Source organism: Cebus imitator, unplaced genomic scaffold (genome assembly GCF_001604975.1).
Source record: "Cebus imitator isolate Cc_AM_T3 unplaced genomic scaffold, Cebus_imitator-1.0 Scaffold37, whole genome shotgun sequence".
In the NCBI taxonomy this organism is placed as follows: Eukaryota; Metazoa; Chordata; class Mammalia; order Primates; family Cebidae; genus Cebus; species Cebus imitator.
The window spans coordinates 3,093,141-3,121,075 of record NW_016107352.1 but is presented as its reverse complement, the minus strand read 5'-3'; the positions used below and the strand labels follow the sequence as shown (position 1 = coordinate 3,121,075).

General features: G+C 39.1%; 1 protein-coding gene and 1 pseudogene across 4 annotated transcripts in view; one reads left to right on the top strand and one right to left on the bottom strand.

Moving 5' to 3' along the window:
- The window catches only part of SLC25A13 (solute carrier family 25 member 13), a 205,807-nt gene that overhangs the window by 15,010 nt on the left and 162,862 nt on the right, over positions 1-27,935 (top strand). For all 4 annotated transcript variants that reach the window (XM_017525168.2, XM_017525167.1, XM_017525165.2 and 1 more), the window contains exons 2-3: positions 9,873-9,926; positions 23,004-23,146. In XM_017525168.2, coding sequence (XP_017380657.1) covers positions 23,143-23,146 — 4 coding nt within the window. In that variant the 5' untranslated portion in view covers positions 9,873-9,926; positions 23,004-23,142. The remainder of the gene's footprint in view (positions 1-9,872; positions 9,927-23,003; positions 23,147-27,935) is intronic.
- On the bottom strand, positions 3,097-3,177 carry LOC119470677 (annotated as a pseudogene).

Genomic DNA, 27,935 nt, shown 5'->3' with positions numbered 1-27,935 from the left:
CTTCATCTCCCTTGCTAGCCAGTAGTAATTATCAATTTATGGCCAATATTGTTTCATTTATACCATGCTTCTCTCCTCCTTCCATCCCTATGTTTTTTTTTTAATTAAAAAATTTCTTTGAGATGAGATCTTGCTCTGTCATCCAGGCTGGAGTGCAGTGGTGTGAATATGGCTCACTGCAATCTCAGCCTCCTGGGCTCAAACAGTCCTCCCACTTCAGCCTCCTGAGTAGTTGGGACTACAGGCATATGCCACTATGCCTGCCTAATTTATCCCCACATGCTTTTCAAAGCAAACTCAGCCATCATATCATTATATCTGTAAATATTTTACATATCTCTAAACAAGATTTCTTCAAAGCACTATCACAATATCATTATTACACCTCAAAAAATTATAGTAATTCTTCAATATCTTCAAGTATGTATTCTCTACACATTGTACACATTTCCCATATTGTCTTAAAATTTTTTAAATACTTGTTGAATTGTCATGTAAATAAGGTGCATGCATTACAATTGGTTGATGTGTCTTAATTTTTTTTTTTGAATTACAAAGCTACTGTTAATACTTTAGTGTGAGCCCCACAAGAATAAAGAACACTGGGAAGGGCTAACCCCCTCACCCCCAGGAGTGGCCCAGAGGGAGAGAGGCTACCTGAGGGGAAGGAAGCACCAAAGGGACCCGCTGCAGACTCATGGCAAAGGGAAGCCATTGGTGCTGGGAACTGTACAGGAGGAAGCTCGAGTGTGGTGGGACTGGCTCCAGGCACACAAGTGAAGGGCAAGAGGGATTGGTGTGAAGCTACAGAGCTACTTGGGTTTTTCCCTCTTCTTGTTTGCCTTCTGCTGCATGATCTCTGAGTCCTGGAGGGTAAAGATGATGGGGCACTGAGGAGTACCAGAGGGCAAAAAGAACAAAATACAGGGGGTTGAAGGGCACAGAGGAGAAGATGGAAGTGGATGGGACTGAGCTCAATGTTTGGCTGCTGTACTCCCACCCTAGGAGAACAAGAGAAGAGAGCTGAGGCTCAAAGGCAATTAGTCTCCATCCAGCTGTTGCCCAAAAGGTCAGAAGTCTTGCCACACAGGCCCAAGGCTCTCTTTTCTGTGTTGAGTACCACACCCAGCAACACCAGTGAGAAGGTTGGGAGAAAGAAGGAGAACCGGGAACAACAAGGAGGGCCAGAAGCACTGGGCTGTCATAACCACAACTGTATCTGAAATGGGAAGCTCCCTGCCCTGGCCCTGAAGGTCAGACCCAGGGATGCTCAGAAATCAGACTCTGTGTCTTCATTTTCTTTTGATCTCTGGATTCTTTTGCCCACTCAATCCTGTGCTCTCTTTTCCTCTGAAAGACAGTGTCACATAATGGCTGAAATCATTATGTGACAAGGATTTGCAATCAAATTAGGGCTCTGCTACTTGCTAACTGCGACTTGGGCAAGTTACTCAACCTTTCTGTGCCTCAGTTTCCTCGTCTGTAAAATGGGCATAACTATGTCTACTCCTTGGGGCTGTTGAGAGTGTCAATGAGCTAATGTTTGCAAAGCATTAGAGTCATGTCAAAAGTCATGCGCTGTGTGAGAGGGGCCAGGAGGGCTCACTCAAGTGCGATGTTGTGTTGTTTTTGAGATGAGTCCCCCGCTGTGCAGAGAGCTCCTTTCCTTTTCCTTCCTGCTTCCTTCTGGTTCTTGACTATATTTCAATTAGATGAGGTTGATACATAGCAGAATTTTGGACAGGTAAGGCATTATTTAGTGGAAACAACTTCTTTATTGTCCTTTCATTGTTGGCTTTCTCTTCCTCTATATTTATTAAGTTTGCTCTTCTCTCTCAGAAGTGTTTAACTTTTTATGGCGTTGTCTGGGCTTCAGCAACTTGTGATCTCTGAAGTAGAGCCTGTCAGCCTTTATAAATATGTCATATGCTTTTTATATTCCTTTGTTTCCCATCAGGAACATACATCCCAGTCTTCAGAACAGCACAATCAAGTTTTTATTCATTTAAGGAGTAGTAGTAATTTGACACTTGCTAATATGTAACAAATTATATTGGGCGTGGTAATTACAGTTGCAGCTGTTTCCTAATTATACTGTAACCTTGATGCTTAAAAAAATTGAGCCTGAGTTCAGCATAAAATACCGGAGAATAATATGCTGCACTAGGCAGATCTGCCTTCTACTGAACCATGGGCATTTCTGAATCATAATGCCAAATTAAAAAGACTTTATTTTAAATTGGTTTCAGTTACAATGTTGTCCAGTGGCTTGATTCCTGAAGGTAGCTTTAAAGTCCCCTTTTTTGCTTAATAAACTCTGAGAATATCCTCCAGGTATTATCATTAGTGTCTAAATAACCTGAGCTCAGGGGTCATTTCTGGCTGCATGATCTACTAGTATTCATTTAAGACTCTTTTGTGCCTCAGCTTCCTTATCTGAAAAATGGGGACATTACTTACTCTTCCCCTTAAAAAGTTTTAATGATACAGTATTTAAATGAAATAAGATATAAAGCCGTTAGCACAATGCCTGACATAGAGTTAAGGACCCAATAAAAGTTAGCTGGTCATTGTTATTGCCATAATTAATAATAAATGATCCAGCTCCAAAGACCACCTCTGTGACTCTCAACTTTAGCAGAATTAGGGTATTAATTCTGCTGCCACTCTACCTTATGATAGCATGTAGCATCATACATTTTATACCAACCACTTGTCGATAAGTCAACTTTCCCTGCTTCGGGCAGGGTCTCTGGTTTATTGGGTGTTTTCTCCTTTGTCCTGGTGCTGGGCCTGGTACACTGTAGCCTTCCCATAGGTGATTGTGTTGAATGGATGAGCAAGTAGAGCATCACCATCTAAGGAGTGGTTGTTAGCTGGGGGGTGGGTAGTTTGGCCCCCAAGGGGATTTTTTTTTTTTCAATGTCTGGAGATAGTTTCTTGGTTGTCATAGCTTGTAGGGGAAGGGGTTGCTACTCACATCTGGTGGGTAGAGGTCAGCTAATAACAATAATAGTAAAATCCAGAACTAGTATGTTTCAGGCTCTTTTGGCATAAAGAACCCAGCTAAAACACCACCATTCATTCTTTTATTTTATTTTATTTATTTTTCTCTACATGTTCAGAGAAACTTCTCTAGTAACAAATTATAGAAATGGTCCCTGAAAGTATAGTCTTTAGTCTTCAGCAGTCATTCTTAACTGTTATACTCTGCCTCTTAATATCAGAATTTTAATGATGATGGCTTTATAGTTTATGCTTATCTACAGCAGAGCAGAGTTAAATTTAACGTACATCACCACCTACTGAATCCTTCTGGTAAACATCTCTAGTACCTCTGAAATGACTTGCTGGTGTAATTACCCAGTGGGTTAATATTTGTGGTGTCTGATACTTTATAAGTCAACTGTTGAGTGAAATGAAGTTTTGCCAGCTGATAACATAGAAATGTTGTGGTTTGAAGAATGCTTAACATGGCATATTGTCTCTATACTAATTTATATTTCAGTAACTTTTTTCCTGATGACTGCTCTTCATTTATTAGGACTTAGGGAAACCGTAGGATGAAGGATGAGTGACTCAGTGGTTTCAGTAAAAAATTATTTCCTTAAATTTGAGATACCTTTTTCTTCTTCCCAAGTTAATGGTAACTGTGTGGTTTTAGGGAATTCCAAACTTTCTTTTGCAATTACTGATTGTATCAGTCAGGGCTCACTTACAGAGAACAGAATCTACTCTAGCTGGTTTAAGCAGAGAGATATTTATTACAGGGTATTAAATGGCTTAGACAATTTGTTGGGAAGGTGAAAAAATAGACCTGAGGTTGAGCTCTCAAGAATGACATCTAGAGTCTCAAGCAGAGCAGGCCACCAAGACAACAGTGACCTCCTGTGCAGTCAGAACACTGCCAAGTGGGAAGTGTTTTAGGACCATGTGGCCACTGACATGGGAGGGCAGGAGGTTGGCACAGGAAAACTAGACACTTCCAGCAAGGGTGCTTGCTTGGCAGAAACAGCAGAAGGTGGCCCCCAACTCCCAAACCTTTGCCAAATCACTCCATTTCGTCTAGTTGACAGCACATAGGCTGCATAGCAGCAAGAGAGTCTGGGGATTGTAGTTTTAGCCTTCCACTGTCTTTAGTATAGGAAGATAAAGAAGGAGTATGGGTCCCAGCTTCTAAGTGTTAGGTTACACCCAAGAATACTTTTCTTTGGGATTCAGGGCCACCTATTGCACTATTTCCTCAGGTTCAAAAGACTATGCAGGACTGTTTCTCCTTCTGTCTCCCTTTCCTGCTTGTCACTGCACGCTTATTTACACCCACCCACCCACACACACACCCAGAAGCTTGCTTTTGATGAACTACCTGTTTGAGTTTGTATTTCTTATCTAAGGCAAATAATTACTTTAGGATGGTAGAATTTTCAATGTAAGTCTGTGCTTGCCTTGGCTTTCAGATGTTTCAGGTTTGGGAGGGTGACTGGGGAAGTATTGGTGAGGAAGGTCTGTGCTGTACAGTTGGTGAGGTTGAGCCTTAGGTTGTAATGCAGTTGTTCTCAGCCCACTCACATGTTGCAATTTCTTGAGGGAGCTTTAAAGATACCCATTCTAGAGATTTTCATCTGATTGACCTTTGGGATGGTTTGGATTCTATAAAACCTAAAAGTCCTTCAGGGAACTTGAATATGCAGCTAGGGCTGAGAACCAAAGTCTCATAATCAGTACATTAAAATTGGACATCATCTAAAACTGTGGTTCTTGAACTTTAACTCTATCAGGGTCACCTGGAGAGTTTGTTAAACCCTAGGGGATTTCTGGGACCTACCTAGTTTCTGATTCTCTGGGTCTGGGATGGGCATGAGAAATTCATAGTAATCTATAAAGGACCCTTTTCTTCTTAGTGATTTACTCTCTATGTTTGAAAAAATAAAACTACTCGATTAAAAATTCTTGATATAAAAATTTTGTTTTAATGTTGGAATCTATTCTTACAAATGCAAATTCAGAATAATAATAATATAGAAAATCAGGCAGCTAAAAGAATAGTAGCTGTAAATATTTACATGCTATCAATATATGAGAAAATATGTAACAGTGAAAATAAGCCTTCTGGAAACAATCTAAAGTTTGATGACTCTTCTAAACCCCAAGAATGAACTAAGTCTAATAATTCCAGGCTTCTAAAGTCCAAGAATGAACTAAGTCTAATAATTCCAGGCTTATATGATACAAAGTATGCATGCCGAACAGCTGTTCTGAATTGACTTTAGAAGGGTGGCTACATTTTTGTGGCTTCCTTTTTCCAGCTCATAGAACCTCCTGGGTATTGGTTTTGCCACCAGGTAGAATTCACTGAAATATGCCTTCAGAAAACTGGTACATCTCATTGTAACTTTGCATTGTCTTCGATGAAGTTGTATGTAGGTGTTCTCCGCTGATAGCAAATGACACTTAAACAAGAAGATAGGAATGGGAAGTGGCAGTAGAAATGGAAATTCCAAACAGCCACAGAGCAATTGACTGGTGAATAATAGATGGAATTACTGTAGAGATGAGGCCCAGGAGGCTGGCAGTAATTTTTCTGAACCATCCCCTGTTGAACCGTACTTATCTATGCTTAAATAGAATGTACCAGGACCTGATACAAATTTCAGCAGGCCTCAGGGAAATCCTGTGGTGATCATTAGCCATTTGCTGTACCTGGAACTCTGGGTTGGGGGTAGGATAGCTGTGACGATGATAAGTTAGGATGGTTACAATGTTTATTTAGTGGTTATTGAGTGTGTTTGAAGACCCATGAGTTTCTTTACCTTCTCTTTTGCTAATTTCTCCCCTCTAAATGATGAGCCAGTTTACCTATCATTTATATTTTTTAAGGAGTAAACATGGTAGAGCATAAATATCTTTGGATAAATAATACAAATAGTAATAGACACCATTTATTAAGCACTTTAACAGTATGGCCTCTTTGGTGCTAAGCACTTTATGTAATCATCTCATATGACTCTTCTAGCTGTCTGGGACTTCCCATTTTATAAATGAGGAAAGTGAGGCTGAGAGGTCAGGGCCTCTAGGTCACATAGCCAGGGAGTTTATAAGGTTGGTTTTGCTCCCTAGTTGAGGATGATCTGACAATAAGGCCATGTTCTTTTTTTTTTTTTTTTTTTTTAATGGAGATGGGGTCTCACTATGTTGTCCAGGCTGGTCTCAAACTCCTGGGCTCAAGTGATCCTCCCACCTTGGCCTCCCAAAGTGCTGAGATTATAGGCATGAGTCACTATTCCTGTAAGATCATGTCCTTAATCACAGCATTGAATAGACACTACACGCTGTTGGGAGAAATTAGGAGAGTTTTTGATTTTTAGGCATGTACTGTATAGCATTATGTACCACATATAAGGATGTTTTCATCAGTGAAGGACTGCATATACGATGGTGGTCCCATAAATCATAATGGAGCTGCCCTGTATAGGTGTTCCACTTTTTATTTTTTAAAACCATATTTTTACCATACCTTTTCTATGTTTAGATGCACATTATTTTACAGTTGCCTATAGTATTCAGTACAGTAACATGCTGTATAGGTTTGTAGCCTAGGAGCAATAGGCTATCTCATTTGCCTAGGTATGTGTAGGCTATGCTATCTGGGTTTGTATAAGTACATTGTAGGACGTTGACACGATAAAATCACCTAACAATGCATTTTTCGGAATGTGTCCCTGTTGTTAAGCAGTGCGTGACTGTATTATATTGCCAGTTAATGCAAGTTATCATCACTTTGAAGCGGCCTGTAATATGGGTCAGTAGGAAGGGTACTACAGTAAGTAATGTAATGTTTGGGATCTGATCTCAGCTCCGAAAACGTTTAGAAATGTCAGTACAGATTGGCACTTAATCTGACTTTTCAGGGGAAATAATTGATGCTTTCTGAGCTTTGGTTTTCTCTTCTGTAAAATTAGGGGAGTAATATCCATCCTATCTGACTCTGATTTGCAGTGAGAATCCAATGAGATAATAGTCATGTGTTATGTGACATGCCTTGTAAGTGTTGGGTCGTTCTCTGACTTTGTTTTGATTTATGTTCTCTGCCCTAGACCTTGAGAGGGTTACAAAGGGAACACTTTTTTTTTTTTTTTTTTTTGGCCCTCTGAGATGTAGTTCTGATGTAGAGAGCAGTGAATATACATTTCAGGATCCTTAAGCAGAAATGAGCTATGTGAATTTAGAGCAGGGGGAGTTTACTCTGAAATAGCATTGCCCAGGGAAGATCTTACAAAGTTCGTGGCATAAAGAATTAATTAGATTTTAAAGGATATGGTATTCAGATACAGCAAAAATACTTCATTTTGTGGAAAGTTTATTTTGCTTTTAGGAGGAAAGCAGTTAAGGACTTAGGGTACCATATGCTTTTGAAAAAAGTGTTACTTATGCATTTTCATGAGATGTGGGACTCTTTCCATCAAGAGGGGGATTTTTCTGCTCTTAAAGTGGGGGACGGAGACATTTTTATGCTGTCGCATCTTCTCTTGTGTTCATCCTACCCTACCTTTCCCAGAATAGAGACCTGAGAGGAGGGAGTCCTCTCTGAAGCTTTTAGGGCAGCAGAGCCATTCCTCTTAGGTTGACTAGCAGTCCATTTTCTTCTCTTCTATTGAACAGCAGAGAAAACTTACTAATTCTGGATTTTTAAAAAGGTTAAATATTCATGGCTAAGCACAGTGGCTCATGCCTGTAATCTCAGCATTTTGGGAGTCTGAGGTGGGTGAATCACCTGAGGTCAGCAGTTGGAGACCAGCCAGGCCAACATGGTGAAATGCCGTCTCTTCTAAAAATAAAAAATTAGCTGGGCGTGGTGGTGCATGCCTGTAATCCCAGCTACATGGGAGGTTGAAGCAGGAGAATTGCTTTAACTTGGGAGACTGAGTGTTGCAGTGAGCTGAGATCATGCCATTGCACTCCAGCCTGGGCAACAAGAGTGAAATTCCATCTCAAAAACAAAAAAAAAGGGTTACAAATTCTTATGAATAGAAATAGCCTCGATGGTTACAGGTATTCAACTGAAATGAAGAGTTATCATTCTTGCTTTGGGAAACAAGGTGACCAACCATCAGATTTCAGAAAGACTACTTCTCCCATTGTAGTGATTAGTTAATAAAATTATTTCTGACCGTGGAGAGCCTAGGAGCTCAGGCAGTTCCATATCTAGAGACAGAGAACTCATTGTCTAAAGATCTGAGAACAGCCTTTGCTAGCACACAGAAGGGATTTAGGACAATTTGCATAAGTCTCCCTGTGGATAGAGACATGCTCCAGTGTTGGGTGGTCCCAGGAACCTCTCCCTGGCCGTATCATGGGGTGACTCTGTGCTTGGTGAGAACTCAGTCTCATGATGGTTTTTGCCAGCAGGATTGGGTGTTGGGCCATTGAATAAGCCCACTGTTTGGTTCCACATAAGGGCTCTTTTGTGTTGGCCTGGGGAAGCCATGTTCAAGTTTGTCTTGCTTTTTCCCCAATATGTTTTTGTACTTTGTGGCCTGGAGAATTAGGCACAACACCCATTCTGAGCTAATCTGTCAATTTTTGCTCTTCAAAGGTAACCACAGTCCCTTGTATTTCTAAAATATGTAGAATAATATCATACCTTTGGAGACTCCTGATTTATTAAATTAAAAGCTAGAGAGAGGTGGAGAAGTTCTTTGGCATGACCAGGTAGTGAGGTATACAGGCCTGTTCATGGTGAAGCTGAGAAGTAACTCCCTTCAGTTAATATGATTTGCCTAGTTCGCTGACTTCTTTAAGAAATATGTTCTTGGCTGGGCACAGTGGCTCACACCTGTAATCCCAGCACTTTGGGAGACCGAGACAGGTGGATCGTGAGGTCAGGAGTTCAAGACCAGCCTGGCCAAGATGCCAAAAATTCAAAAATTAGCCAGGCGTGGTGCCACACACCTGTAATCCCAACTACTCAGGAGGCTGAGACAAGAGAATCGCTTGAACTTGGAAGGTGAGGTTGCAGTGAGCTGAGATTGCGCCACTGCACTCCAGCCTGAGCAACAGAGCATGACTCTGTCTCAAATATATATTATATATAATATATATTCAATATATAATATATATAATATATAATATATATATATATATATATATATTTATATATATTTTTTTTTTTTTTTTTTCTTGCCTGGGCATGATGGCTCATGCCTGTAATCCCAGCACTTTGGGAAGCTGAGGTAGGCAGATCACTTGAGGTCAGGAGTTTGAGACCAGTCTGGCCAACATAGTGAAACCCTGGCTCTACTAAAAATATATAACTTAACTGGGAGTGGTAGTATATACCTGCAATCCCACCTACTCAGGAGGCTGAGGCAGGAGAATTGCTTGAACCTGGGAGGTGAAGGTTGCAATGAGCTGAGATCACACCACTGCACTCCAGCCTGGGGGACAGAGAGAGACTCTGTCTCAAAAAAAAAAGAAAAAAGAAATATCTTCTCTTGCGTAATTGACAAATAGTTGTATACTTAATATTCTCCTGTGAAAGGGCATAGTTTATGCTGGAGTATAGGTAAAAAATGCCAGGTGTTTGCAATGTTTCAACTTTTCTTGCTTCTTTTTAAGAAATGATACACTGTCAACATTAGCTATTAAGAGCTTTTACTACTATTTCCTTGCATAAAATTTTATCATTTTGGAAGCTATATAAAGAGTCTGATTTTAAATGTAGAGGGGGCATAGTATGCACTGGGGCAACATGGTATTTAAGTACATAAATGAAATGCACTAATTTCTAACCTGGGATTTATTTTCATTTAGTCTGCTAGCTTGGTTTCTCAGCTTTGTTGTAATAACATAAACATTTTTATGTTTATTTATAGGTGGCTTTAACCAAGAGAGCAGATCCAGCTGAGCTTAGAACAATATTTTTGAAGGTCAGTATAAAGGAATCTATTTTGTTTCTTATTTGATTTGTGTTCTATAACTTTTAATGATTTTTTTCAAATAGCTCTTTATTTCATTGTTAGGTTTTTTAAAAATCTCAAGGTGTCAGCTGGGTGCAGTGGCTCACACCTGTAATACCAGTTTTTTGGGAGGCTGAGACTGGCGGATCACCTGAGGTCAGAAGTTTGAGACCAGCCTGGCCAACATGGTGAAACCCCATCTCTACCAAAAATACAAAAATTAGCCAGGTGTGGTGGCGCATACCTATAATCCCAGCTACTCGGGAGGCTGAAGTGGGAGAATCACTTGAACCTGGGAGGTGGAGGTTGCAGTGAACCGAGATCGCGCCACTGCATTCCAGCCTGGGTGACAGAGCGAGACTCAGCCTGGTAAAACAAACAAAAAAACCCCAAAGTGTCTTAAGAGGGGAGAGCCTTACAAATACATCTGCTTTTTAAAAATGTTTAGGAAACTAGCTTGTAGATGATTGTGATGACAACATGGTTTATATTTTAATTTCTTTTATCCCACGTGGTGTAAGGTATGCAAATAACAGCAGTTGCTGAGGTATTGAGTTTTGCAGCCCATTTACTTTTCTAGGATTGACCTGTACAGTTTTTCTCCTAAAAAGTTTAAAGCTCGTTGTAAACATCTCAGTAATCCTTCACCCACCCGTGGGACTATCCCGTCTCTCCCTGGTAGAAGCCTATTGTTGTTGTTATCATCATCATTTTCATCACTTTATCATGACTGCAGTATTCTGGGAGGAGGCTCCAGTATGGATAACAGTAAATACTAGAATGCCACAGACACCATAGAAGTTGGTGTCTTATACTTGGCGTCTTATATTTCTACATATTTTGTGACACTGGGCAGTGAATGATTAATAAAAGTCTGTCTCAGGTTCCAGATACTGAAACACCTTTATGTTATTCAGCTGAAATTGAAGTACTCAAAAAAGAAAATGTCGCTTTTGTAAGATTTTACATGTATGTGTCTGTGTGTGTATATATATGTACACACACAAGTACTATATATATATATATGTTTGTCTTTCCAAACGTTATGAAATGGCACCTGAATTGTACAGAAAGAGGACCAAAGTGTCAAATGAGAAATTTGGTGTGTACTGAATATGGTGTAGAAAGTTATTAAATCTGTGAGCCTCCCTTACCTCATCACAGTGTGTTACTATCAAAACTAATTGAGATGTCAAGGGCTTTGAACATGGACAGGATATTTGATATTAAGGAGTTGTATAATCTAGCTTTGGTCGGGTGAGGAAAATAAGTAGGCAGTATGATGATAACTTTTGAAATTGGGAAAGGGAAAATTGGGTTTATTATACTGTTCTCTCTACTTTGTATATGTTTGAAAATTTTCTTTTCTTTCTTTTTTTTTTTTTTTAGACAGAATTTCAGTCTTTTTGCCCAGGCTGGAGTGCAATGGTGCGATCTTGGCTCACTGCAACCTCCACCTCCCGGATTCAAGTGATTCTCCTGCCTCTGGCTCCCAAGTAGCTGGGATTATAGGCATGCGCCACTAAGCCCAGCTAATTTTGTATTTTTAGTAGAGACAGGATTTCACCATGTTGATCAGGCTGGTTTCAAACTCCTGACATCAGGTGATCTGCCCGCCTTAGCCTCCCAAAGTGCTAAGATTACAGGCATGAGCCACTGTGCCTGGCCTGAACATTTTTATAATAAAGCCTATTTTAAAGTTGTAACAATTCAGTGAGGTAACCTATATGAAAGGTGTCCTGCATCTGATATGTTATATAGTCTTCAGCAGATGCTTGAAATTAAGTAATAATTTAAGTAAAGGAGGAATAAAGACTCCAAAAGAAAATGATTAAAAGCAGGAATAATTTTGTGGGGAGGAAAAAAAAGGATACATTTGTAAGGAGACTTGAATTATACATAAAAAATCAGGATTCCGGACACCTGTAATCTCAGTGAGAGGCTAGGGCAGGGGGATTGCTTGAGCCTAGAAATTTGAGGCTTCAGTGAACTATGGATATGCCACTGCACTCCAGCCTGGGTGACAGAGTGAGACTCTGTCTCTTTAAAACAAAGCAAGTCTCTTTATAAATTTGTTTTTAACCCAGAAGGGACAATACAGTATAACATTATTTTATTTTATTTTATTTTATTTTATTTTATTTTATTTTATTTTATTTTATTTTATTTTTGAGATCGAGTCTTACTTCGTCACCCAGGCTGGAGTGTAGGTTGTGCAATCCTGGGTTCAAGTGAGTCTCATGCCTTAGCCTTCCAAGTAGCTGGGATTACAGGTGTGCACCACCATGCCTGGTTAATTTTTGTATTTTTATTAGAGACGGGGTTTCACTATGTTGGCCTGGCTGGTCTTGAACTCTTAACTTCAAGTGATCTGCCCGCCTTGGCCTCCTAAAGTGCTGGGATTATAGGCGTGAGCCACCACATCTGGCCACAATATAATATAGAGTTTATAAGGTGGAAAAGGATTCTGGAGCATGAAAGTCCAGAAAACAGAAAAGCATTTGTTCCTTACCTGAGCTGATATCTATTGTTGTACATATTGGGACCACCGTGGTCCCATTCTCTGTATGAGAGAACGAATAAGTTCTTTGTATGTGTGTTTAAGGTCTGTTGATACTGTAAAACTCCAGTGATAGAAATCTGAAAGACCACTTGTAGAAGAGCCACTAAATGGGGTGCCAAAGAACCACTAAATGGGGGGGCCAAAGAGCCTAGAAAAATGGAAAGTAGCTCATTAACTTAAGCTGGTAAAGTCATCATCGTTCTTTGAACTCAGGACCTATATGTTACTTCTGTTTCCTAAGCAAGCAAGAGTGGTGGGCATCCTTCTAACAGGAAGTGGGAACACCTCAGAGGGTGTCTCAATAGAATGCATCTTAGAATCTCATTGGTTGGTGTGATCTATTGACAAGACTCCACTTAAAGGCTGTGTCCACCTTTTGAGGCCATATGATCCCTGGAGAAGCTAGGCCGAGACCTTAGTTTGGAGCAACGTATCTTTGTCAGTTTCTACATCCACTTTCAGCAGCAGGCAGGACTCTACTGGGAGAGAGTCTAAGTGATCAGGTAGACCCAGAGAGGATGAGAATTCCATGCAGAGTTCTGGAGAGACACCTGTATGTAGTGTTTCTGTTTAAGCGCACTTGAAGGCCGGGGTGGAATCTTTCGGACAGATAGGGAATTACTCTCTTTCCTTGGGGTGGCTGGGACTATGTGACTTTTGAATAAGGGTTTATTTGGCTTGGCGTCCTAAGAGATGACGTTGGGAGGACCATACCTGAAGAAAACAGGAGTCAGCAGTTTGTGGAAGGGATTGTGGATCTGGCAAAAGTTCTGGTGATCTCACCAGGCCTGTATGGTGTGATACTAACACAAATCTGCCTTGGCTTAGTATGCTAAGGATATCAGATTTACCATTTATCACAGATGGTATTGTGATGAGGGGAAGAACGGGAAACACAGCAATGCAGGGACTGTGCCAGGCCAAGCTTTTTAGTTAATTATGGATCAGCAGTAAGCATTCTGTAAACCTGTCTACTTTGCTGATTTTCTGTGACTTTTTCCTGACTTGACTTTCTTCTTAGTAAAAATTCCATTGAAGCATCCCAACCTTCTCTCTGCTAACCTATGTAAACAGAGAATTCTTCTGTAGCTTGAGAGATGGAAGGGAGCTTCATTGCACCCTTCACACTAGGTGTACTGGTAGCAGGAATGTTGACAGCACTGAGGATCAGTGACAGCCAGTGGAACTGAGCCAGATAAGAGGGTTCCTGGAGGATTAAAATGAGCCCAATTGTGGCTTTTTCATTTGTTTGAGAATTTAGAATCAGTTCCACTGTTTTTTTTTGAAGGTACCTAGGTACAGTGTCATGGCTTTGGGTATATATCAGTGCATACACCATGTCTTCTGTCCATAAATATCAGAGTGAGAACTGTGTGTAAGTGTTAAAAAACCCCAAAAGCCATGAATGATTGATAAGTATTGTACAGCATTAATTAGCAGGAGGATGATGTGGACTAATTATATCTTTCTATGGAGAGTCATTAAGTTATGGAGAGGTGGTAATATTTGAACTGTGCTTGAAGATGAGTATGTATTTACCAGATGGAGAAGGTAGAGAAGGGTTTGTTGGCAAAGGAAGACCTTTTTAGGCAAAGAAAACAACACATACAAAGTAAAGAGCTGTCAGAGTGCCACATGTGTAGAGGGAATGGCTAAACACTTGGGCTGGCTCAGGGCCCAGGGTCCTGGGTGGTGGTAGTCAGGACAGGACTTGGTATAAAACATGCTGGGCTAAGGCATACGACAGATGTTTTCTTATGCAGGATGTTCTTGTGGCAAGTGACAGGTAATGTTTCATCTACATGTAGAAGTTAAAGTCTAGGAAGTCAATTTTGTTTCTAGAATAAATGTTGACATGCGTTTTTCTGTTTGCCTAGTGCTTTCGATGTTGCTTCGTGTTAGTTTAAACAGGTGTATATTATATGCCTACAGTTTAAATAAAACATCATGAGTGGGAGGTATATAACAATGACCACATCTTAAAGGAGCTCAGATTTTATATAGACCAGATTGATAGGCACGCAGGAGGTAACAAAGAATGTAAGTCAGAATACTTCCAGGATCCACATTATGGTTAAAGCAAATGCTGTAGGAGGTGGAAAGAAGGAGCAGCCCCCCGCTGTGGGCAGTGGTCAGGGAAGGCCCCAGGGAGAGAGGCCTTGGGGAGTTTCAGGGACAAGTGGGAGAAGAACACATTCAAGGGAAAGTCTGAAGATCAGTCAGGGAGAAAACAACCTCTCCAAGTTGAAGGAGTCTTGTTCATCCTTTAAATGCTTATTTAGATACAACTCTGTGTCTCAAAGTATGCAAAGTATCACAAGGTGTGGGTGATAGGATTAGAAAGGTAATTGGGAGTTTGGCATTCCACTAAGCAGTGGGAACCATTCCAAGTTTTTTGTTGAGGAGGTGGGTGTGAGATTTGATTGGTGCATCAGGGCCACAAGTTAGGCAGCCTTAGGGTTGTGGCAGCAGGGGAATGGAGAATGGTAAGTTAGAGTCACTTTGAAGGAATATTTGATGAAGATGACTGATTTTTTAAAATGCATGAGGGACAGCAGAGAGGAAATACAGCCTGGGTGCAGAGAGGTGCCAGTAATAAGAACAGAGAAAGTGAGAAGGAGCCAGTAGCTCCTGGAAGAAAATGAGATGATGTGGTGTAATATTGTATTAGTCTGTTCCCATGCTGCTAATAAAGACAAACCCGAGACTGGCTAATTTATGAAGGAAAGAGGTTTCATTGACTCACAGTTCCACATGGCTAGGGAGGCCTCACAATCTTGGTGGAAGACGAATAAGGAAAAAAGTCTCGTCTTACATGGTGACAGGCAAGAAAGCTTGTGCAGGGGAACTCCCATTTATAAAACCATCAGATCTCGTGAGACTTATAGGGAAACCACCCCCATGATTCAGTTATCTCCACCTGGCCCTGCCCTTGACACATGGGGATTATTACAATTCAAGGTGAGATTTGGGAGGGGACACAGCCAGACCACATCAACTGTTTAGAAGTATATAGTCTGAAGTAACTAACTCTCTGTAGTGAAAGGTGGGAAAATTGGGAAAAAAGGCTGGATGAGAAACAAGACGTATTACAGAGTAACATAGTGAATTGCACTTGGATTTTTATAATTGTTCTGTCAACAACAGCATGATATCCACCTTTAAAATGTTTGTAGGCAAATTTTGAAAAACAATTAATTCTTTTTTTGGAAAACTTTTTCTATCACATCAATTTTATATTCGTTGAAAATTTAAAAGGCAGATATATAAGCAAAAGTAAATTGTGATCATTGCATAGTAAGATAGATGCAGATATTTATGTATTTATTTTTCTCTCAGTCTATGTGTCATTGTATGTATGTATATTTTTTCCCCTTAAGAGAAAAAAATATTGTTTTATATCTAGTTTTTAATCTTACCTGCTGTGTTACAAATACTTTTTCTTATAATTGAATGTGCTTCTACATTTTTTGTATGTGTGAATTATTTTATTTCTTCCCTGATGATTTAGATGGACTGTTTTTAAACCAGTACAAAAATGTCATAAATAATATCTGGCTGTTTTCTAACCAATTATGTAATTTTCTTGCACAATAAGCTACTTCATGTCTTTTGGCAAGAAATATATTAAATTTGAATAGTAAATACATTATACAATGAATTAGGATACAATTAAAATTTGCTCTAAATATTTCTTTAGGGGAGAGGATACCATGCTTGTACTCAATGAAGAGAAACATTTTTCTACTTCAGAGGTCTTTCATTTATTTTTTAACATCTATTTAGTCATAGGGAAGAGTTTACAGTAGCTCAGTCTCCTTCCCGTGGTTTCTCACAATGTGTGCATCTCTGGGTGGGGCAGGCTGACACCAGGTACCTTTCCCTTTGGCTTCCTTCTTTTTCTGATCATTTTCCTTCATGCATTTCTGGAAGCTATCTCGGCTGTTAGATTGCTTAATGTGTTCAGCATACACATTAATTCTCTTGGCAAGAATCTTGCCCTTAACTTGTTTGTTTACAACAGTGCCAGCAGCATGGTGAGTGGCATTGTAGACTCCTCTACTTTTGCCATGGTAACACTTGTGAAGCATTGCTTTTTGAACAGTACCCATCTCCTTGATGTCTACAATATCACCTTTCTTATAGATTCGCATGTATGTGGCCGAAAGAACAACTTCATGTTTTCTAAAAGGCCTAGATAACATATATTGGGTGCCTATCCTCTTTTTCTTTGTTCGTCATGTTTGCGAATTATTGGAAGAAGATGGTTCCAGCCAAAAAAGCCTTCACTCAGGCTGGAGTACAGTGGCACGATCTTGACTCACTGCAACCTCTGCCTCCCTGGTTCAAGCGATTCTCTCCTGCCTCAGCCTCCTGAGTATCTGGGATTACAGCGTGCACCACCATGCCTGGCTAATTGTTGTATTTTTAGTAGAGACAGGATTTCACCATGTTGGTTAGGCTGGCCTTGAACGATTGACTTGGTGATCTGCCCGCCTTGGCCTCCCAAAGTGCTGGGATTACAGGTGTGAGGCACTGCACCCGGCCAGCCTTCTAAAATATTTTTAATGCTGCATAATATTCCCACATATGGCTGTTTCTGTTTTGCCCTAATTTATCAAACCACTATTTGTGATTGGATGTTTAGTTGTCTCCTCTGCTTTGCCATCATAACAGCACTGTAATGATAGTGTTGTACCTACATTTTTGCATATAGCTAGCATTATTTTCTTAGGATAAATTCCTAGAAGTGGCACTATTGGGTTAGAATAGGTTTAGAACATATTAAGGCTTGTGATTCCCCTTGGTAGACTGCTCTCATGAAGGTCGTTTCAATATATAGTTTGGGTGGGAACATGGAAATATACATTTCCTACTTTATATCAACTCAGATTATTCTGAAAAAAATACTGTAGCAGCAACAAAAAGACTTTCTGCCAACCTGTTGGTCGAAAAATTGTGACTTATTTAAAATTTCCGTTTTTTAAATAGAGCAATAAATTTATTGATCATTTGTGTTTCTTAAATATATTTTTAACTTTATTGTGACAATTTTCAGACATACAGAAAATAGAAAACACCCACATAACCACCATCTAATTTAAAGTAATACTTGTCATATTAGTTTATACATTTTAAACTGATTTATGTTAACATAAATAGATATCACTATAATTCACCCTAAATAATTTAACATGAACTTCAAATAATAAAAACAGTCTCCTACACAGTCATAATACCATGTGTACCTAATAAAATTCATGGTAATTCCCTAATAACATAAAATACCCAATCCAGATTCTAATCCTTAATTACACTGTGTTCCATCCCTATAACAGGGAATGGAAGTAAAGGATGGGCAGATGCAACGACCTGTTGTCTGCACCTTCTCAGAGGTTGGAAAATAGCATAGGGAATTTGTCCTTCAGTCCCAGGATGTGAGTGATTCATGGCAAAATGGGCAGCTGGGTGATTATGGTTCTACCCAGGCTCATTCACAGCTTACAAACCTTTATCAATTTACTGTGACTGATGCTGAGCAGGCCAGATAGGACCTGGGGAATGGGCATTTGTAGTGATAGATTCCTTCTGGTTTTCTTTGCTATCATCTTCACTGGGTGTGGTGGCATTTGGTGAAGATGATAACTATTATACAAGGTTGTACAAGGAATCCTGAAACTCTTCCCATTTTCTAAGTGTATGTTTAATCATATCAAAACTCCCGAAAATTGCAAGGGAGGGAGGCTTCAGGTCGCTACTGAAAAATATTCCCAAAGAAAGATTAATGACATTTTAAAGATGTGGTGGCTATAAGGATGTAGTCTGTTCCCCCTGCAGGGATCCTTGGCTCACTGCTGCAGGGAGAGTAGAGCTGCGTTTGTTTGTACCCTTGTACATATTTTTATTGTGGTCGGCCTCCGTCCATCAATCCTAAGGAGCAACTTTTGACATATTTACTTAAATCACAGAGCAGACTGCCCAGCTGTGGTGATGAGCTGGTTTTACAAATGGAAGAAAACTGTTTCTTGCCAGATTAACACACTCTTATATTTAAGAAATAATTTCTTTATTACATCTAAAAAAATGAAGCTGATAATATCTCTCAATGACTTTTAAAATGTAAACTGTTGAAATGTAAATTGAATGCACACATCACAAATGTACAGCCCCATGAATACTCAGAAAGCGAGTTGGCCCAGCATCCCAGAGGCTCTCCGATGCTCCTTCTGATCAGCACCCACCAAGGGCACCCAGTTGTCTGAATTCTGGTCACTGTATGTTAAAACTAACTGTATGTAAGTTTTGCCTGTTGATTTCACTTTGTGTGAATGGAATTATACTGTAAGTTTTCTTATGTTTCTTTTCTTTTACTCTTTATTTATAGGATTTGTCTGTGTTGTTGTATGTAGTTGGAGCTAGTTTATTCTTATTGCTGTGCTGTATTCCATTGTATGAATTCATCAGGCTGTTGATGTATCCTATTGGTTGAAATCTGTGTTATTTTTAAGTTTTTGGGTATTACAAATAATGCTGCTGTGGGCATTTTCATATAGTCTTTTTGTATACGCACACTTTATTGGAGATACACTTCTCGTTGAAATTGCTGGGCTTGTGGTTGTGTGTATGTTCAGCTATAGCAGATATTGCCCAGCATTTTTCTACAATGGTTTACTCCTTTATTCTCATACCATCAGTGTGTGAGAAACATTTGCTCCACATTTTTGCCATCGCTTATTATTCTTTTTTGTTATCTTGAGAGTATGGCATGGTATTGCATTGTAGGTTTTCTGTTTTATTTTTTGAGATAGGGTCTTTCTTACTTTGTTGCCCAGGGTGGAGTGTAGTGGTGCAAACATGGCTCTCTGTAGCCTCAATCTTTTGTGCTCAAGCAATTGTCATGCCTCATTTCCCCTGGGACTACAGGCACTCACTACCATACCTGGTTAATTTTTGTATTTTTTGTAGAGATGGAGGTCTGCCATCTTGCCCAGGCTGGTCTCAAACTCTTGGGTTCAAGCAATCTGCCCACCTTGGCCTCCCAAAGTGCTGGGATTATGGGCATGAGTCACTGTGCCCAGCCTTGCATTGTTTTATTTTGCTTTTCAGAGGAATTTTTTTAGGGAGCAACAACTTGATAATGATTCTAAAGGTAATTTGTGGAAAATCAAGGAGTTATCATGGCCAAGAAAATTTCCAAGAGTAAAATAATTCAACATCTGTCTTAAACCTTTCATTCTTTTAAAAAATATTTATTTGAACATTTTCCACTGTCTATCAGGTACCAGTCTGGGAATTTGAGGACAAAGCAGTGAAAAAGACAGGAAAAAATTCCGTCCTGACTGAACTTTCCCTATAGTTGTAGCAACTAAGATGCATGTAATCTTGTAAGAGTAGACAAGTCAATTGAAAAGGATAGTCCTGGCAGGGCGCGATGGTGCACACCTGTAATCCCAGCATTTAGGGAGGCCTACGCACTTGGATCACCAGGTCAAGAGACTGAGACCATCTGGACAGCATGGTGAAACCCTGTCTCTACTAAAAATACAAAAACTGCCTGGGCGTGGTGCTGCACACTGTAGTCCCAGCTAGTCGGGAGGCTGAGGCAGGAGAATCGCTTGAATCTGGGAGGCAGATGCTGCAGAGAGCCGAGCCACTGCACTCCAGGCTGGTGACAGAGTGAGAATCGGTATCAAAAAAAAAAAAAAAAAAACCAAAGAAAAGAAAAGGATAGTTTTGAAATATTTCTGCAGTGATGGCAAGAGCTGTCATTTGGTCCTGGCATTCTCCCATGGAGTGTGGGTCAGCCTCAGAATACACGTTGGCCCTAGGAAGCCTTTGGCAGCTCCTCAGAACTGGTACTGCAGATGGAGCCATTTTGTCACGCCTTTCCCTGGTGGCCGTATGATAATTGAGTATGTAATAAACATGGCATCCTAAAGACCAGGAAGAGAGAATGATTTGCTTTGTGTTCCTGGGGCAACCAAGAGATTAAGTAGAAAAATTAAAATTGAGGGATTCTTACCTTAAATCACACACAAAGATAAAGTACTAATATATTAAAACTTAAAGGTAAAGATAAAACCTACTTTTAAAAAGCTCAGAGAAACTCCCTGATATTTAGTCTTGAAATAAAGAAAGACTGGTGATATGGTTTAGCTGTGTCCCCATCCAAATCTCACATTTAAATAATAAATAATCCCCACATTTAAAGGGTGGAGCCAGGTAGAGATAATAGAATCATAGGGGCGGTTTCCCTAATATTATTCTTGGTAGTGAATAAGTCTCACGAGATTTGATGGGTTTAAAATGGGAATTCCCCTGCACAAGCTCTCTTGCCTGCCATCATGTAAGATGTGACTTTGCTCCTCATTCGCCTTCGCTATGATTGTGAGGCCTCCCAGTCATGTGGAACTATGAGTTAATTAAACTTCTTCTTCTTTTTTTTTTTAATAAATTGCCCAGTCTCGGCTATGTCTTTATTAGCAGTGTAAAAACAGACTAACACAACTAGTGTCTAAGCTTAGAAAAGTAATGGAAGAAATTTGAAAGGAGAAAAAATTCTATAGACTCAATTATATAAAAATGTCAAACTGGAAAAATATTTGCTATAAATATAACAGACCAAAGCGGGTAAAGGGCATGTTCACACACTGTTGGTGGGAGTGTAAATTGGTACAATCTTTTCTGGAGAGCAATGTGATAATAAGTACGAAGAGCCCAAAAGTTCCTCTCCTTTGACTTAACAATTTCTCTTCTGGGAGCCTAGCCTTTGAAAATTGCCAGGAATTTGGACAAATGTTATATATAAAGCTTGCTACCTTAGCTTTACTTAAAAATACAAAAATCTGGAAATGTCTACTGGAGAAAAGTTAAATTATATATTAAAATAAATTATTCACTATCAGGGACAAACTTAGGTATAACTCCTAAGTCACAGGATTGCTGTAATTAGTAGTGATATTTCCTTTATATTTTCATCTTGTTTTGGCTCAGGAAAATCAAAATATAATTCATTACATTTCTAAAAAGTAAAATTTAATGCTAACTGAAGAATAGTAGGATCACTGGGCCATCTTTGAGCCTTTCCTGTGTAGTTTGCTAAAAAAATTTTAACTATAAGACAATACTATAGAACTTTTATTTAGTATAAAGTACTTACTGTGTATAGGGCGTTGTGCTAAGTATGTGACTTGATTATCTCATTTATTTCTAGCATCAATCTTATGAAGCTGGTAATGTTGTTCTACCCATTTTATGAATGAAAAATCAGAGGCACCAAAAGCTTTAGTTACTTACCTAAGGCCATTCAGGTGGTAAGAGGCACAGTCCAGATCCGAGGGGACTCTAAACCTTATTATTACTGAGTATCTGAGCAAAGCCTTAGTCTGCATTGGAATTAAAATGTAAAAATAAGAAGTTACTTTTAAAAACAGTTTTAATCAGGCTTAATTTAGATTAGAGAGAGGGGAGACACTACCCCGGCACTTCACTGCACACCCTCTGTCACTATGGCTACCAGTGTGGTTCTTGTCACCCAGCTAGGCTTGTTCTTGCAGATACACTGCCCTTGCCTCCCCATCCCCACGTCACTGTTTTGTCCCCAGGATCAAGAGGCTGTCTCCTGCTCCATAAGGACACCACATGATCCTATGCCGTTTCTCAGCATTTCTGCTCTTGGGGCTCCATGCAACAGAAATTAGTGGACTCCCTCTTATCCAGGCTGGAATGTATCACATTGAAGACCAGACCTAGAACACTGTGAGAAAGCGTTATATGCCACCTAATTCTTACTAAGCATTTCTGCATCATAATGCCCTAGAATGGAAAGGACAGTAACTAGAGCAGCATTCACTGCCTCCCTCCGTAAGATTCCCCAAGACGACACACACTTAGTAGTTTGCTTTCCAGCTTAGCTTGTTTGCCATCATTTCTTGTGTCATTGATGCTCTTAAAGCAGGAACAGGGCAAAATAATTAGGTCGTTTACCTCCATGACGTCGTAATTCTGCCTAAAAAGAAAAAAAGCTATGTGCCTTTGCTAAAAAGCAAGACATAGCTTGTCTTTCCAGGTTTCTGTAAACCAGGGTTTCCGATCCTGGACACTGCCCACATTTTGGGCTGGAGAAGCGTCTGTTGCAGGGAGTCATCCTGCGCATTGTCGGATGTTTAGCAGCATCCCTGGCTTCCTTCTACCCGCTAGAGCCAGTAGCACCCTTCCTCGTATGTTATGACAATCTAATTTGCCATCAGATATTGCTAGATGTCCCTGTGGGAAAACATTGCTCCCAGTTAAGTTTATAAACATAAAACTTGACTTGTTTTTTCTTTGACGTGTTGGGAGATAATGGCCATTGTGAAGGGTACATGATCATATCTGATATTTTATCATTTGGATATTTTCAGCTTTTTCACAAATCAATCCCGTGATTATATACTTTTGAATATCAAATACATAAAATATCATTGCTCTTTTTTTTTAAACAGTATGCAAGCATTGAGAAAAACGGTGAATTTTTTATGTCCCCCAATGACTTTGTCACTCGATACTTGAACATTTTTGGAGAAAGCCAGCCTAATCCAAAGACTGTGGAACTTTTAAGTGGAGTGGTGGATCAAACCAAAGATGGGTATGTTTATTTTTAATTATCTTATTCAATTCTTTTTGTTTGAAATAGCTTTCTTTTGCTCTAATGATCAAAAGGTCATTAAATATATACCTTCCCATCTCTTAGGAGCATTTTCTGTACTTACTACTATCATTAATACGTTATTTGAGTAATAATACCTTTAGAGTTTCCTTTAATCATCGTTTCAAGTTGGGGATTAATATGTGTATATTTGACTCGTTTAAAGAATGCTTTATTGTTTCGGAGAACTATTATTGTCATCAAGGTGGTAGTGTACAGATATATGAGAATATATTTATGCCTTTGGTATTTTTCAAGGCAGCTGTAAAATTGTGACTAAATGTACAACATAGCTCTATGAATGTGGCTTTTCCATAATCTTTCTTTCTGATCAAATTGCCTTTAAAAATTGACCTGTGACTCCAAAGCCCAAAGAAAGGCACTCTGCAAAAGCTAGAGGAGAAACACTGTACCATATAGAATTAATTAGGACACATCACAAAATCCCTTTAGATTCTTTTTTCTCTACCAGTCTTCTCTGGTTACATTTTGTTGGAACTTTTTGTTTTTCCTTTCTTTTGAGGCAACGCCTCACTGTGTCACTGTACAGTGGCATGATCTTGGCTCAGTGCAACTTCTGTCTCTCTGGCACAAGTGATCCTCCTGCCTTAGCCTCCTAAGTGGCTGGTACCACAGTTATGCATCACCGTGCCCAGCTAAATTTTGTATTTTTTTGTAGAGATGGGGTTTTGCCATGTTGCCCAGGCTAGTCTCAAACTCCTGGGCCCAAGCCATCCACTTGCCTTGGCCTCCCTGCGTGTTGGGATTGCAGGCATGAGCCACTGCATCAGACCTTCTGCTTACATTTTAAAAATGGGTTTTCCTTAAGCAGTGGTTTGTACTGTTAAACACAGAATTTTGAACTCTGAACTCTTGCTAATCAAACACCAATGTCTGCTGATAGCCAAAGTATAATGTACAAGAACTAACCTTCTCTAGGTAAACTGTAAAGGACCTTGCCTTCTTCCTTCTCTAGGTAAACTGTAGGAGACTTTGCCTTCTGCCTCTGCTGCTTGAAGGCATCCTTTTGACAGATTGCCGTTACCTACCACTTTGCGGTGTTCTCTAGCTCTGAATTTTCTCTCTTTATTGAAATCTTCATGTGTCTGACTTTCCCACATGCAGCGGTTTGAGATGTAACCCATTTATGACATCTTTATGTACTTTAAATATTCTCAATTTTCATTAGCACTTTCCTTTTCTTATTTATGCACCTGTCACCCCATTTTTTTAAATAGAAAGAACCTCCTGTAAAATGAAGGTCTTGATGACTGGGAGGGAGCAGGCAGGGAATTAGGTGATCTACTTGCTGCAGTATTCTGGAGCATTGTTGGATTATGCCTTCTCTCTCTGTTCCAGCAGCAGAAGGTTTCCTTTTTAACCTTGCTACCTTTGTTTTCTACCGTTACCCCAAGGTGGATTCTTTGCTTGGTAGGAAAATGTAATGTATGAGCAGGGTGGTACAGGAAAAGCCTGGAGTATATTTCTCACTAGTTCATTGAAACTGAAACTATGGAAACCATAGATTTATCCCAGTGAGCATTTTTCCGTGGGAAATTTGGTTCTTTTTTCACCCCCTATAATGGCTTGTGTTGCAGAGGAAGTGTATCCAAGTTCACATGCCCCATGAGTTATCTGCCATAATATTTGAGATCAGTTTTTTCTAACTTCAAAAATTTTAAGCTACAGAAAAAAAAATTGAGCTACAAAAAAGTTGAAAGAAGAATACAGTGAGCACACAATCTATACCCTTCATCTAGATTGACTTATTAACATTTTTTACCATCTTTTTGCTCTCTTTGTATGCACACATTTTCTACACGCAAACATGTATACACATAATTTCTTATTTTGGTTGGAACACAAGTATAAACTGTATGCATCACAATATTTCAGCATTTATCTTCTGAGGCTAAGATGTTCTCCCGCATAACCCCTATGCCATTATCACACTTAGAATTAATGATCATGTCAAATATCAGCTCATATCTAGTCCGTATTTAAATATATAGAACTTTCAAGTATACGGTATTTGCAGATCTGATATCTTCACCTCCCTTCTCTACCTCAAATGGCTCTTTGCCTATTCTTGTTTCCTTCTTTTTTGTTTTTTGATTGAAGATGATACTGCATTTAGTTATGTGTCTTTCACTCTAAAACAGAACCTTTCATTATATTGTTTTTCATTATATGACTTTTGAAATCCAGGCCAGTTATTTTGTTGAAGGTTCTGCATTCTGGACTTGCCTGATTGATTCCTCATTGTCTGATTCGATCAGGGTGAATTTTGAGTTGGTTAGGAGCTATTCTATACTACCGATTGTGTCTCCTCAGGAGGGATATTGTCCAGGCATTGGTGATGCTGTTTGGTCACTTGAGGAAGTTGGCATCAACCAGATATTTCTCTTGTAAAGGTTCCATTTTGTTGTTGTTACATGAGTAGTCTGTGGGATGATACGTCAGGATCACATGGATATCCTGTTCTTCAGCAACCTTTCACCTAATGGTTTTAGCATCCATGATGATTCTTCACCCAGTTGTTATATTGATGTTTAAAAGGTAGTTATTTTTCTAATCCTGTAATTTCTCCTATGTTTATTGTCTAGCATTCTTTGGTAAACGGAAACTTTCTTTCCTCTTCCTCCTTTTCTTTTTCTTTTAATCTTTTATAGCAATATAATTTCCTGGATTTATTTATTTTAATTCTGTATATTATAATGCATTACCATTATTCTCTTACATGCAGATTGTCTCAAATCTGGTCAGTGGGAGGGCTTCAAGCTAGCTTCTTATTCTCAGCTTTCAGATACTCCTTATTTTTGGCAAATTAGTTGTTCCAGGCTCACCTTGGACTGTTCCTGGCTTTGACCTGGAAATCACTTTTTCCCCACCGTGAAGCTTTGATTCCTTTTATTTGGGAATTGTGCTTAGAAACAAAGCTCTGGGCACTGGCTAATTGTTACCAGGGTATTACTGCTTCTCTGACTTTTCAGTGAAAAGAGCTGGGAAATATACAAACTTTAAAAAAGTAAAAGTTCCTAATGACATTTCCTTTTAAATTTAACATTACAGGATTTTTCTTTGTTTTTCAAATTTTGTATCTCTGTCTGTGAAAATTTTGATTCCTATGTACATTAATATATTTATGGGCCTTTATTTGATAGAATTGGAAGGCCTCTCAAGGTATCATACGAAAGAGCAAAACTATTTTTAAAAAATAAATAAATGATTGGAATACCTTCTGATGTACTTTGCCTTTTATTTTATCCCCTTTCCCATTAATAGACATGCTTTTTCTTTTTTTAAACGTATAATCTCCAAAAATACAGTCTTACATTTATTGGGTGATAACAATGTAACATATATTTTACATATATAATATAACATAATGTGTATATTTTCTCAAAAGCTTGTGACAGATTTGAAAGGCTGCCTTTGTTTTCTTGGTTTTATAGATGAGATACCTTAAGCTCTTGGTATTTAAGCAGTTTGTAGCTAAAAGGTGCTCAAGTCTGTCAGGTTCTAAAGTCCTTGGCCTTTTCAGTGTTCTGAGCTGCCTTTTCTCATAATCTCACAGTCCTCTTTTGCTTGGCATTTTCTTTTAGATTTTGTATTATCTTAAATCTCAGTTATACTGTGACAGGGAAAATGTTAGATGGCTTTAATCCTTTGCCCTGTAATGAACATTTTAGTTGCAAAAACCATGAACATCTCAGTAATTTTTAAAATTTCTAGTTGACATGTAATAATTGTACATATTAGATACAGAGTGATAGTACATGTATGCAATATGTAATAATCAAATTAGGGTTTCATATCAATTTGTTGACTATATTTAGGTAAATGTACTAAGAAGCATTTCATGAAAGCCCGGGAATGGAAGTCGTAGTTCAAATTCTATGTTACTCACCTTAACAGGCTGAATAATAGCCACCCAAAGAGATCCAGTCCGATTCCCTGGAATTTGTAAATTGCACCTTATTTGGAAAAATGGTCTTTGTAGATGTGATTAAATCAAGAATTCTGAGCTGAAGAGATTACTCTGGATTGTTTGGGTGGGCTCTAAATTTCATCACAAGTGTCATTAGAAGACAGAGGGAAAGGGAGACTTGACACAGAAACAGGGAAGAGGAAGACACAGGGTGACCACAGAAGTAGAGATTGGAGTGATGCAGCCATAAACCAAGGATATTTCTCCTTCACTTTAAAACTTAATTTGGCTGGATATGAAATCTGGGTTGAAAGTTCTTTTCTTTAAGGATGTTGAATATTGGCCCCCACTCTCTTGTGGTTTGTAGGGTTTCTGCTGAGAGATCTACTGTGAGTTTGATGGGCTTCCCTTTGAGGGTAACCCGACATTTCTCTCTGGCTGCCCTTAGCAATTTTTCCTTCATTTCAACCCTGGTGAATCTTACAATTATGTGCCTTGGGGTTGCTCTTCTTTAGGAAAAACTTTGTGGTGTTCTCTGTATTTCCTGAATTTGAATGTTAACCTGCCTCACTAGGTTGGGAAAGTTCTCCCGGATAATATCCTGAAGAGTGTTTTCCAGCTTGGATTCCTTCTCCCTATCACAATCAGGTATACCGATCAAATGTAGATTTGGTCTTTTCACATAATCCCATATTTCTTGGAGGTTTTCTTCATTTCTTTTCACTCTTTTTTGTCTGATCTTGCCTTCTCATTTTATTTCATTGAATTGATCTTCAATCTCTGATATCCTTTCTTCTG